This window comes from Chaetura pelagica, unplaced genomic scaffold (genome assembly GCF_000747805.2).
Source record: "Chaetura pelagica isolate M959 unplaced genomic scaffold, ChaPel_1.0 scaffold32, whole genome shotgun sequence".
Classification (NCBI taxonomy): Eukaryota; Metazoa; Chordata; class Aves; order Apodiformes; family Apodidae; genus Chaetura; species Chaetura pelagica.
In genome coordinates, this window is record NW_009952368.1 from 1532846 (window position 1) to 1543639 (window position 10794).

General features: G+C 61.2%; 2 protein-coding genes across 2 annotated transcripts in view; one reads left to right on the plus strand and one right to left on the minus strand.

The window, feature by feature from the left end:
• ROBO3 (roundabout, axon guidance receptor, homolog 3 (Drosophila)) overlaps positions 1 to 3338 on the plus strand; it is a 13390-nt gene extending 10052 nt beyond the window's left edge. Inside the window, 11 exon segments of the mRNA XM_010008118.1 lie at positions 4 to 78; positions 165 to 336; positions 437 to 622; positions 700 to 723; positions 1132 to 1332; positions 1414 to 1612; positions 1685 to 1846; positions 2652 to 2734; positions 2818 to 2895; positions 2976 to 3062; positions 3139 to 3338. Coding sequence (XP_010006420.1) covers positions 4 to 78; positions 165 to 336; positions 437 to 622; positions 700 to 723; positions 1132 to 1332; positions 1414 to 1612; positions 1685 to 1846; positions 2652 to 2734; positions 2818 to 2895; positions 2976 to 3062; positions 3139 to 3338 — 1467 coding nt within the window.
• Positions 3339 to 4579: 1241 nt separating this feature from the next.
• ROBO4 (roundabout, axon guidance receptor, homolog 4 (Drosophila)) overlaps positions 4580 to 10794 on the minus strand; it is a 7062-nt gene continuing 847 nt past the window's right edge. The window contains exons 3-14 of the mRNA XM_010008119.1: positions 10631 to 10790; positions 10420 to 10558; positions 10213 to 10340; positions 9755 to 9867; positions 9153 to 9366; positions 8944 to 9065; positions 8335 to 8389; positions 7989 to 8136; positions 7756 to 7899; positions 5456 to 6274; positions 5257 to 5376; positions 4580 to 5165 (exon numbers count right to left, since the gene is read on the minus strand). Coding sequence (XP_010006421.1) covers positions 4580 to 5165; positions 5257 to 5376; positions 5456 to 6274; positions 7756 to 7899; positions 7989 to 8136; positions 8335 to 8389; positions 8944 to 9065; positions 9153 to 9366; positions 9755 to 9867; positions 10213 to 10340; positions 10420 to 10558; positions 10631 to 10790 — 2748 coding nt within the window. The remainder of the gene's footprint in view (positions 5166 to 5256; positions 5377 to 5455; positions 6275 to 7755; positions 7900 to 7988; positions 8137 to 8334; positions 8390 to 8943; positions 9066 to 9152; positions 9367 to 9754; positions 9868 to 10212; positions 10341 to 10419; positions 10559 to 10630; positions 10791 to 10794) is intronic.

The following is a 10794-nucleotide window of genomic DNA, read 5'->3' on the forward strand; positions in this document are numbered from 1 at the left end:
GGAAATGCCCCCAGTGCCCGAATTTCGTGGGAGCCGCCACCACCAGCTGAGCAGAACGGCATCATCCGTGACTACCGGGTAAGAGCATGATGTACCCTCTTGTCCCCCCATGGCACTACATCATGGTGTCCCCATGGGTGTCCCCATCCTGTCCCCTCCCTCAGATCTGGTGCTTGGGCAATGAGAGCCGCTTCCACATCAACCAGAGCGTGGAGGGGACAGTACTGGTGACAGTGCTGCAGGGACTCATCCCCGGTGTCCCTTACCATGCCCAAGTCGCCGCTGCCACCAGTGCTGGTGTGGGCACCCGCAGTGCCCCCATCCCTATCCTTGTTGGTGAGTTCCACGTGGCTGTGGCTATAGGTGTGAGGTGTCAGGGTCACCCCACTGCGGGGGACAGCTCCTCTGTGTGTTTTCCCCCCTGTGTCACTTGCAGTCCCCCCAGTGGAGCAGGATGTGGGGCTGGCAGGTGGCAGCAGCGTGGCCCAGCGCTTGGCTGAGGTGGCACGTCGCCCAGCCTTCATTGCGGGTGTCGGCAGCGCAGGCTGGCTCATCCTGGCAGCCTTGGCCATGTGGCTCTACAGCCGCCGGCGCAGGAAGAAGGAGCTGAGCCACTTCACTGGTACGGGAAGGGGGTGGGTGCCACCCTCAGGACCCCCACCTGGCACCCACCAGCACCTACCGTCTCTCTCTTCGCAGCATCCTTTGCCTACACGCCTGCTGGTGAGCCTAGAGGCTCCGCTGGGACTCGCTGCTGCCCCTCGCCCCCACCCCTTTCTGCAGTCACTTTCCCAACTCCAGCATGTGGCAGCCCCAGGTAACCACCCTGTGGGGAACGGTCCATCTCTTCCCCCACATAAGACTAAACAAAATGGCCCCGATACCGGCCCGTGACACCCCCAGTGTCCACCCTCTCCACCCTGGGACCTTCTGTGCCCACATCCCATCATCCCATCTCCATGCAGGACCGTAGCTGGTGGTTACCCATGGCTGGCAGATGCCTGGTGCAGCGGTGTGGCCAGTAGCTTGGGGACCACTGACAGATACTACAATGGTGAGGGCTCTGTGGGGAGGATGGGTGGCTTGGACTGGGGAGAGGTCATGGCTGACGGTACCGGTGACCTTCTGCAGATGCTGGCATCACCCGTTACATTGCCCAGATGGAGCCATTTGGGGCCGGGGCTGGCGAGGGGCTGGTTTACGGCACACTTGAGGTGGCGGATGAGGAGCTCGGCACCCTCCCCCGCCCCTTCTCGCAGCATGGGACCCCCTACCCCGGGGGGGGTCCCCAACCCATGGATGCCCCAGCCCCCCACCGACGGGTTGAGCATGGTAGGGTGGTGGGATGGGTTGAGGAGGGGAGACATGGGTACCAGTGGTGCAGACCCCTTCCAGCATCCTTTGGTGCCACAGGGGCCAAGGGGACAAAGCTAGGGAAGACAGTAAAGCCACCAGTGGTAACTTGGACAGAGGTGAAGCCACCAGCAGTGAGTTGGATGGAGGTGAAGCCACCAGTGGTGAGTTGGACGGAGCTGCTGCCCCCACCACCTTCAGACAGTGAGCTCAGCCACTGTGCCCAGGAGGAGGATGAAGAGGAAGAGGCAGCTAGAGGGTGAGTGTGGGGGGTCATGGGGGCTGGGGGTTGCTAGCCCCAGCGTCTATCCCACTGGCCTCCACCTTGCAGGTTGGGGACAGAGGAGTGGTGCCCTGGTGAGGACATCCCCTGTGCCACCGCCACACCCTCGCCTGCTGCCTCCTCCCGATCCATGGCCATGCTGACACCATCGGCCCACACCACTGAGGACACCTCCTGCCTCCATGACTTCCAGAGCTCCCGCCTGCCCTGGTAGGAGATGGGCCTTGCTTGGTCCATCTGTGTCATCAGGGTCCAGATGTCCCACTGGGGTCTGACTGTCCTATCCAGCCATGTTGTCATGATCCAGCCCTGCTGTGCCATCATGGTCCAGCGATGCCATTAAGGTCTAGATGTCCCACAATGGTCCAGATGTCCCTGCATGACCCATCCATGTTGTCACCAGGGCTATCCAGCTGTGCTCTGGCTGTGCTGTCATGTCCCATCTGTTATGCTATGGGCTGGCTGTGGCGTGACAATGGCGATGTGGCTGTGCTGTCACCATCTGGCTGCGATGCTGCCATCCAGCTGTGATGTGGTGGCTCAGCTCTGCCACCACCCAAGGATGCCATCATGGCTCTGGCACACCACGGCAATCCAGCTGTGGAACGCAGCTACACTGAATCCAGCTGTGTAGATGTAACCAAGCTGTGCTGTGATCCAGCTGTGTAGCTGAGACCCAGCTCTGTTGTGATCCAGCCGTGTGGTTGCAATCCAGCTATGTAGTCAAACCATCTGTGCAGCTGCAACCCAGCCATGCCATGCTTGCAATTTGGCTGAGCATCTATCATCCAACTGTGCTCCAGCTGTGCCATGCAGCTGTGCTCCAACTGTGGACCCATCATCCAGATGTCTCCTTCCAGAGTCACCTATCTATGTCACCACAAGCATGGCCATGCGGCTGTGATGCAGCCATGGCCCTGCATCCAGAGGCTTCGATGCACTCATCCAGCTGTGATCCAGCTGTGCTGTTGTCATTCAGCACCCCCACCCTCCATTTCACACCCCTCTTTCCCAGGAGCCCCCCCCGGAGTGCTGGAACCTCCAATCAGGACACTGTTGAGACCCCTCCACCCCGAGCCCGCTGCCCACTGGGCACAGGTGAGCCCCAGGTCACCCTTTTAAAGGGGTGGGGGGACACTCACCAGCTGGGGGGGAGGGCTGACACTGCCATCACCCCCCAGGGACAACCCGTGGGGACACCCCAAAAAGTCGCCTGAAGCCCAAATGCAGCCGCTACCGTCAGGAAAAGCCACCAGGAGGTAAGCTGGGGGGGCTAGAGGGATCAAGGGAAGGGTGACATTGTGGAGGGGGCACTCAGCTTTTCCCCCCTCCGCTGCAGAGCTGCCACCTCCCCCTGTGCCACCACCGGGCCAGACCCCTGGCACCTTGCCAGAGCCCAGCAGGGCCCAGCACCAGGCCACCCCAGGTAAGACAGAGCCAGCAGCCATGTGCCTGAAGCCCCAGGGGAGTCCCCAACCCCCAGTGTGTCCCCTCTCTCGCAGATGAGCTCATCCCCTACGGCAAAACCTCAGGCCAGCCCTGGGGTCAAGCATCTGGTGGTGGCTCCACCGCTGGCAGCATCTCATCCAGAGGCTCCACCAGCTCCCGTGGCCATGGCTCAGGGTGCAGCAGGACCACAGGGGACCGCAGCCACCGCCACCGCCCGGGGCCACCTGCAACCTGCCCCACACAGGACAAGTGATGAAGTGCAGGGCAAGGAGGGGGACAGGGTTTGGGGACGCGGGAATTGGGACACGGGGGGTGATCTTTTATTTCTGAGTGGCACCAGGGGCACAGAGCCAGCAGCTGGTGGGTGACAGTGTGAGGGGGGACAAGGATACTTGGGGTGGGATGAGGATAGTCAGGATGGGCAAGGATGCTTGGGAGGGATGAGGATGCTCCAGAGGGACAATGATGCTCAGGAGGGCTGAGGACTCTGGGTACAAGGACAGTTGGGAGGGACAAGGAAGCTCATGAGGGCTGAGGACCTTGGGGACAAGGACAGTTGGGAGAGACATGGATGCCAGGAAGGAAGAAAGACCCAGGGGATGAGGATGGTTAGGAGGGACAAGGACAATTGGAGAGGGCACAAGGCCATTCAGGAAGGACAAGGAGGCTTATGAGGGATGGAATGGAGACATCTGGGAGAGCCTAGGATGGTCGAGATGGGACAAGGACATTGAGAAAGGACACAGGTGGTCAGGAGGAACAAAGACAGTCAGAAGCAATGAGAATTGTCAATGGGGATGAGGACAGTTGGGAGGACACTGACCCTGGGGAAGGACAAAGACACTTGGGATGGAACAAGGGTGCTTGGGCCAGGTGAGGATGGTTCAAGGACAAGGATGCTGGGGAAGGGGAAGGACACCAGGGAGGGATAAGGACACTTGGATGGGACAAGGACACTTGACGAGGATGAGGATGCTGGGGAGGGATGAGGAATTTGGGGAGGGGTGGGGACACTGAGGAAGGATGTAGACACTTGGGGAGGGCAAGGATGCTGGAGAAGGAGAGACATCCCCTCCACCTTGGTGCCACCCACACTTTTGGGTGGCTTTTGCCCCTTTTGGGGGAACCACTTAATAAAGCCGGAGTTTTGCTGAGCTAAGGGGACTCTGGCCTTGCTGTGTCCCACACCATGGGGACTGCCATGCTCTTGTCCCCCCTGTCCTCAGCTCATCACCTGCCCTGATCCAGGGGCTGCTGCTCCCAGTTGTGCAGCCACCTGGAAAACAAAGAGGACATATTCCAGCCATGAATGACACCCCTGTGCCCATCACCCCAGCTTTGGGGCATTGCTCACCCTGTGGTGGTCCCTCCAGAACTGTCCCCCAGTCCCAGGTGGGGATAAGGACATCAGGTGAGAAGATCCTCTCCAAGGGTGACAGCGGTGGTGAGGGACCTGCTGGGGAGAAGGCAGGAGCTGGTGGCATCACCATGGGGTCATGATGGGGCCACCTTTGCTGCAGTGGTGACTATGCTGGGGGTCAGAGAGAAGGGTCTGGGGACCCATTGCTTACCCCCGTAGCTCCCATCGGTGTCCTCGAGGCTGAAGCAAAGACCATCGACGGCCACAGCCAGCGCCCGGGCAAAGCTGGCATCCAGGAGGAAGGAGCCATCACAGGAGCTCACCAAGCTGCAGCGAGCGCTGGCCAAGTTGTCCTCCGAGACAGACCCCCAGCCGTTGAGCAGGGATCCCCCCGGAGAGCCCCTTGTCCCTCGCTGCTCTTCCTCCTCCTCTTCCTCTTCCTCCCCCTCACCCAGCTCAGAGGCTGCTGGTCCGTAGATGTAGCCGTAGGTGTGTGGTGGTGAGAAGGACCGTGGTCCTGGGGGGCTGCAGGGTGACACGGCAGGGACTTTGGCCACCAAGGGTGATGGAACAGATTTGGGGCAGATGATGGCTTTGTCCACCTCCAGATCCTCAGCCACCTGCTGTGGTGTGAGGACCCTGTCGCTGAGCGATGGTGAGAGACGGCCAGGGAGTGGGGAACTGTCCTGCCAGGACCTGGTTCTTGTGTCCTCGGCGTACCTGGGGGCCAGGGACATGTCCCATGGGAGCTGGGTCACCAGTAATGGATCCCTGGGGTGCCTGGTGGACAGGGACATGTCCCTTGGGGTACCTGCTGCCCAAAAATGTGTCCTTGCAGTGGCCAGAGACTGGGGACATCTTTTCAGGGTGCCTGGTGACAGAGGATGTGTCCTTGGGATACCTGGCAACCAGTGACATGTCCTCAGGGTACCTGCTAGACAGGAACATGCCTGGTCACCACTGATGTGTCCCTAGGGTAACTGGTGGCTATGGACATATCCGTGTGGTACCTGGTAGCCAGGAACTTGTCCCTGCAGTGCCCAGTGGTTGGGGACTTCTCCTTGGGGAGCCTGGTGACTGGCGACATGTCCCTTGGATGCCCACTGACTGGGGTTGTGTCCTCGGGGTGCCTGGTGGCCAGTGACACATCCTTCTGGAGCTTGGTCACTGGTGGTGGGTCCGTGGAGTGCCTGGTGGCTGGGGACACATCTTTAGGGTATCTGCTGCCCAGGAATGTGTCCCCGTGGTGCCCAGGGACTGGGTACATCTCAGGGTGCCTGGTGACCAAGGACATGTCCCTGTGGTGCCTGGGAACTGGGGACATCTCCTCAGGGCTCCTGGTTACTGGGGACATGTCCCTGGGGTGCCCAGAGACTGTGACCATCTCGGGGTGCCTGGTGACCGGGGACGTGTCCTCAGGGTGCCTGGTGGCTGAGATTGTGTCCTTCTGGTGCCTGGTGTCTGTTGATGGGTCCCTGGGGCTCTCAGTGAACAGTGATGGGTCCATGGGGCACTGGATGGCTGGAGATGTGTCCCTGGGTATCCCAGTGACTGAGGGCATGTCCTTGGGGCACCTGGTGACTGGGGACATGTCCCTGGGGATTCCAGTGACCAAGGACACTTTCTTGGAGTGTCTAGTGACCAGGGACATGTCCTTGGGATGCCCAGTGACTGGGGAGATATCCCTGCAGATCCCCACGACTGAGCACATGTCCTTAGGGTGCCCAGTGACCAGGGACATGTCCTTGGGGTGCCTGGTGACCAGGGATATGTCCTTGGGGCACCCAGTGACCAGGAACATGTCCCTGTGGCACACAGTGGCTGGGGACCTGTGGGTGGAAGGTTCATGGTGGCTTTTGCAGCACAGGGTCAGGGTGGGGGGGGTCACCCACCTGTATCCCCAGGCTGGAGACACTCAGACTCACCGGGTGACAGGCGGGTGCCAGACAGGGGGTGGCTGGGGGTATGTCACTGGTGAGGCCACTGAGATGCTGCCCCACTGTGCTTTTGGGGAGCTGAAGGCTGGCAGCTGCCATGGGTCTCCTCCAGTGTCACCATCGTGTCCCCTTGGCTGAGACCACCCAGCCACCAGCCTCAAATCTGTTTCCCACTCGCCTCCTCTCCTGGTGACAGGGACCTGGCCAGGTCCACTTGACAGCACCGGTGTGCTGTGCACAGGGTGCAGCTCTGCATGGGGCAGGGGACATGGAGACATGAGCCACCTCCCTGCTGTCCCCATGTCTCCTGTGTGTCCCCTCATGTCTCCCTGGTGTCCCCTGTGTCCCCAGGTCCTTCTGCTGTCCCCCACATCCTCATGTCCTCCCATGTCCCTCCACCTCCGCTTGTGTTCCCCGATGCCCCTCATGTTCCTCTGCTGTCCCCCATGTCCCCTGTGTCCTGGTGTGATTCTCAAATCCCCCTTGTTCCACGCCTCTGTGTGTCCCCATATCCCCCATGTCCCCCCCCATCCTCCATGTCCCCTTGTGTCCCCTATGACGCCCATGTCCCGCATCCGCTGTACCCACCTCTCTTGCGGCCACACTCCCAAGGTGCCAAGGTGGGGGTGCTGGGGGAGGTGCACACCCCGGGGTGTCCCCCTGTGAGGCACCCTGTGTCCCCAAGGGGGGCCATATGACCCCCACGGAGGCTGCTGCGGGCGGGGGGCGTGGGGGGGTACAGGCTCGGCCGCTCCAAGGACAGGGCTGAGGGGGAGAAAGAGGTGGGGGTGCCCATGGGTGCTGAGCTGGGTGTTCCCTGTCCCCTCTGTCCCTGGCTCCATCTGTCCCCAGGTCCCTACAGGGAGGTGCCCACAGCAATGGGGCAGCAGGTTGGGGCTCCTATGGCACTGAGGGTGTCCCATGGTTCTGGGGGACTTCCCATGGCTGTGGGTGGGGGTACCATGTCTCAGGGGGGCTCACAGGAGAGGTGAGGGTCCCATGGGACTTTAGTAGGGTTCCAGATCCCCGGGGGGGCTCACATGAGGGGTGGGTTTCCCATGGCTCCGAGGGTCCCATGGCTCTGAGTGTTCCATGACTCACAGGAGGTGTGGAGGGTCATAAGGCCCTGGGGGATTCCCAGCCCACCAGGATGCTCACAAAAAAGGATAGGGGTCCCATGCGTTTGAGGAAGCCCCAGCCCCGCTGGGGAGGCTCGCAGGAGGGGTGGGGCATCCCATGGGGCTCTGGGAGGGTCTCATGGCTCTGGGTGGGGTTTCCATGGCTCGCAGGAGCGGTGGGGTTCCCACGAGTGTCTGAGAGGGTCCCATGGCTCTGGGTGGGGATTCCATGGCTCTGGGAGGGTCCCAGCCCACTTGGGGTGCTCACAGGAGGGGTGGGGATCCTTGCCCTCACTGCCCAGGAGCCGACTGCTGAGGCTGCTGCTGCTGCTGAGGTTCCGGGGGGCACAGCCTGGATTCCAGGGGCCACCAAGCCACTGCGAGTCATCGGCCACCAGCCTGGGGGGGCAAGGGCTGCCATCAGGGGGTCCCACCCCCCTCCAGCACACCTGGGATGTCCCGTGCCTCCCTGCCCCACAGCTGCTCACCCATGGTGCGTGGCGTTGTCCCGGGCGCGGCGCTGGCAGAGGAGGAGAAGAAGGACCACCAAGGCCACCCAGAGCAAGGAGCTGGTGGCCGCAATGACGGCGGGCTGCTGCAGCACCTGCACCACCCCACTGCTTCCCACTGGCTGCCCTGAAAGGGACCCGCTGGGGTCACACCCTCTGCCACCCCTGTCATCCCCCTGGTCCCCTTGTCTTCTTCCCGGACCCCTACCCAGAAGGCTGCAGGTGGCATTGCTGGGGACCCCCAGCCCTGCACTGTTGAAAGCTGCCACCTGGACACAGAATTCAGCCCCAGACGTAGGGAGAGGGGCTTCCAGATGATGGGTACCTCCATCTACAGTCCTGTTGGTGGGGCGCTGCCAGCTCTCGCCCAGCGACCAGACCTGGCAAGCACCAATGATGAGCCCCCTTAAATGAGTCCCCTTGGTGGACTCCCATTGGTAAATCCACCTTGGATGAGCACTCCTTGGATGGGTTGTCCTGGATGGGCCCTCGTAGATGAGTCCCCGTGATGGACCTCCACTGATGGATCCAAACAGGATGGACCCCTTTGCATAGACCCGCTTGGATGACCTCCCCCTTAGATGGACCCAACCTTTATGGACCCCCATGACGGATCCCCATTGATGGGTCCCTCCTGAGTTTGATATCCCCATTGATAGAGTCCTTTGAACGTATCCCCCTGGATGAACATCTCTTGAATGGACTCCCTTAGATGGAACCCCACTGATGGATCTACCTTAGATGGACCCCTTTACATGGATATCCTTGGGTGGACACCCCTCAGATGGCTCCCTTGTGCCCTGTGTTGAAACCCCTTGGATGCACTTCCTTGGCTTAGATCTGATTGGATGACCCCCTTCCTCATACAGACCGCTTGGGTGGAACCTCTTCAGCCAGAAGCCCTCCAGCCCCCTCCTGCCCCATCACCCCAAACCTTGTAGCCCCGAATGATGCCGTTGTGGGTGTCAGGAGGTGGTGGCTCCCAGCTCACAACCACGGTGCCATTCCCCTTCTCAGCCCGGCCCAAGGTGATGTGCTGGGGCGCTGCGCTCGGCACTGTCAGGACAGATATGCTGAGATCCCCAAGACCCCCCAAGCAACCCCACATCCTTCATCCCTGGAAGCACCTCCCTCCCAACACACCTTTCTCGGGTATCCAGAGGTTCCTGATGTTGCTGTCCAAGCCCTGGGTCCCTCCACCATAGGGTCGGACCTTGAACTCATACTGGTGGCCCCTGCGGAGGGTGGGGATGATGGTGCTGAGCTCCTTGCCTGCGTCATGTTGGACCCAGGTGCTGGCAGGGAGCAGGCGGTACAGCACCGTGTAGCCTTCTGGTGCTGGCACTGCTGTCACCATCTGGAAGGAATGGGAAGGATGAAGAGGCATGGTGGGATGCAGATGGGACAGAGGATGTAGCTTCAGTGTCATCTCCCTGTCCTGTCCTCTTGGATAGACCTCCTTGGATGGATGCCCTCGGATGGATCCCTTTTGGATAGACTCCCCATGGATGACCTCTTGGATGGATCTCTCTTGAATTGATCCCTCTTGGACTGACCCCCCTCTGGATAGACTCCCCATGGATAACCTCCTTGGACAGACCTCCTTGGATAGACACCCTTTGATGGACCCCTCTTGGATAGGACCCTCTTGGCTGGACCCACTTGGTCCCTTTGATGGACCTCTCTTGGATAGAACCTTTTTGATGGACTCCCCTCTGGTGGGGACCTCCCGGCATCACACCAACCCGCCAGTGGAGCCAGACAGCCGCAGTGGGCAGCACGGTGCCATTCTCCAGGTGCAGCCTCACGGCCAGTAGGTCCTGTGGTGCAGGGTCCCGCCAGCCCGTTGGCAGCCGCTCTGTGGGGCAGAGGGAGGCTAACAGCAGCACCAGGTAGAAGCAAGGTCACCCAGTGCCTGCTCAGGTACTCATGTCTGGAGGCACTGATGTCACCTTGGATCAACCCAATCAAATGGATCCCCTGAATGGACCCCTCCTGGATGGACCCCTTTGGAAAAACACCCTTTGATGGACACCTCTCGGATGGACCTCCCCTTGGATAAACTCCCCGTGGATGACCTCCCGGCATGGACCCCTTGGATGAACCCCATTAAATGGACCCTGTTGGATGTCTTCTGTTGCGTGGTGCCCCCGATGGCCCTGGGTAGCACTGGGCTGGAGGCCATGGAGGTCCAAGCACTGACCCTGCACTCGGAGGCGGGCGGTGGCGGTGGCGGTGCCCAGCTGGCTCTGCGCCGTGCAGACATAGGTGCCAGTGTCAGCAGTTGTCACAGCGTAGAGGTGCAACGTGTGCTCCTGGTCCACCTCATGCCTGCAGGGCACCACCTCTCCGTCAGCCCCACTGTCGCCCCACCCTGGGAATGGGACACCTCCACCCTGCCACCACCTACCTGCCCTGGGGCAGGTCCCCCCGCTCCTTGTGCCACTGCACACGGGGTGCCGGGTCCCCTTGGGCCCTGCAGCTCAGATGCACAGCGCTGCCAGACACCGCCACTGTGTCACTTGGGCGCTGCACGATGGTGGGCTTCTCTGCGGAGAGAATGTGGAGGAATCATAGCCCCAGGAGATGGATCCACCACTCCCTGTGGGCCCTTGGCTTACCCAGGACAGCGACGTGGGCGCCCCGGCTCTCCCTCTGGCCCGCTGCATTGGCTGCCACACAGACATAGAGCCCTGAGTCACTGCGTCGCACCACCCCCACTCGCAGCTTCCCCTCAGTGACGGTGTAGTGCTCCCGAGCAAGGTCCAAGGTCACCCCGTCCTTC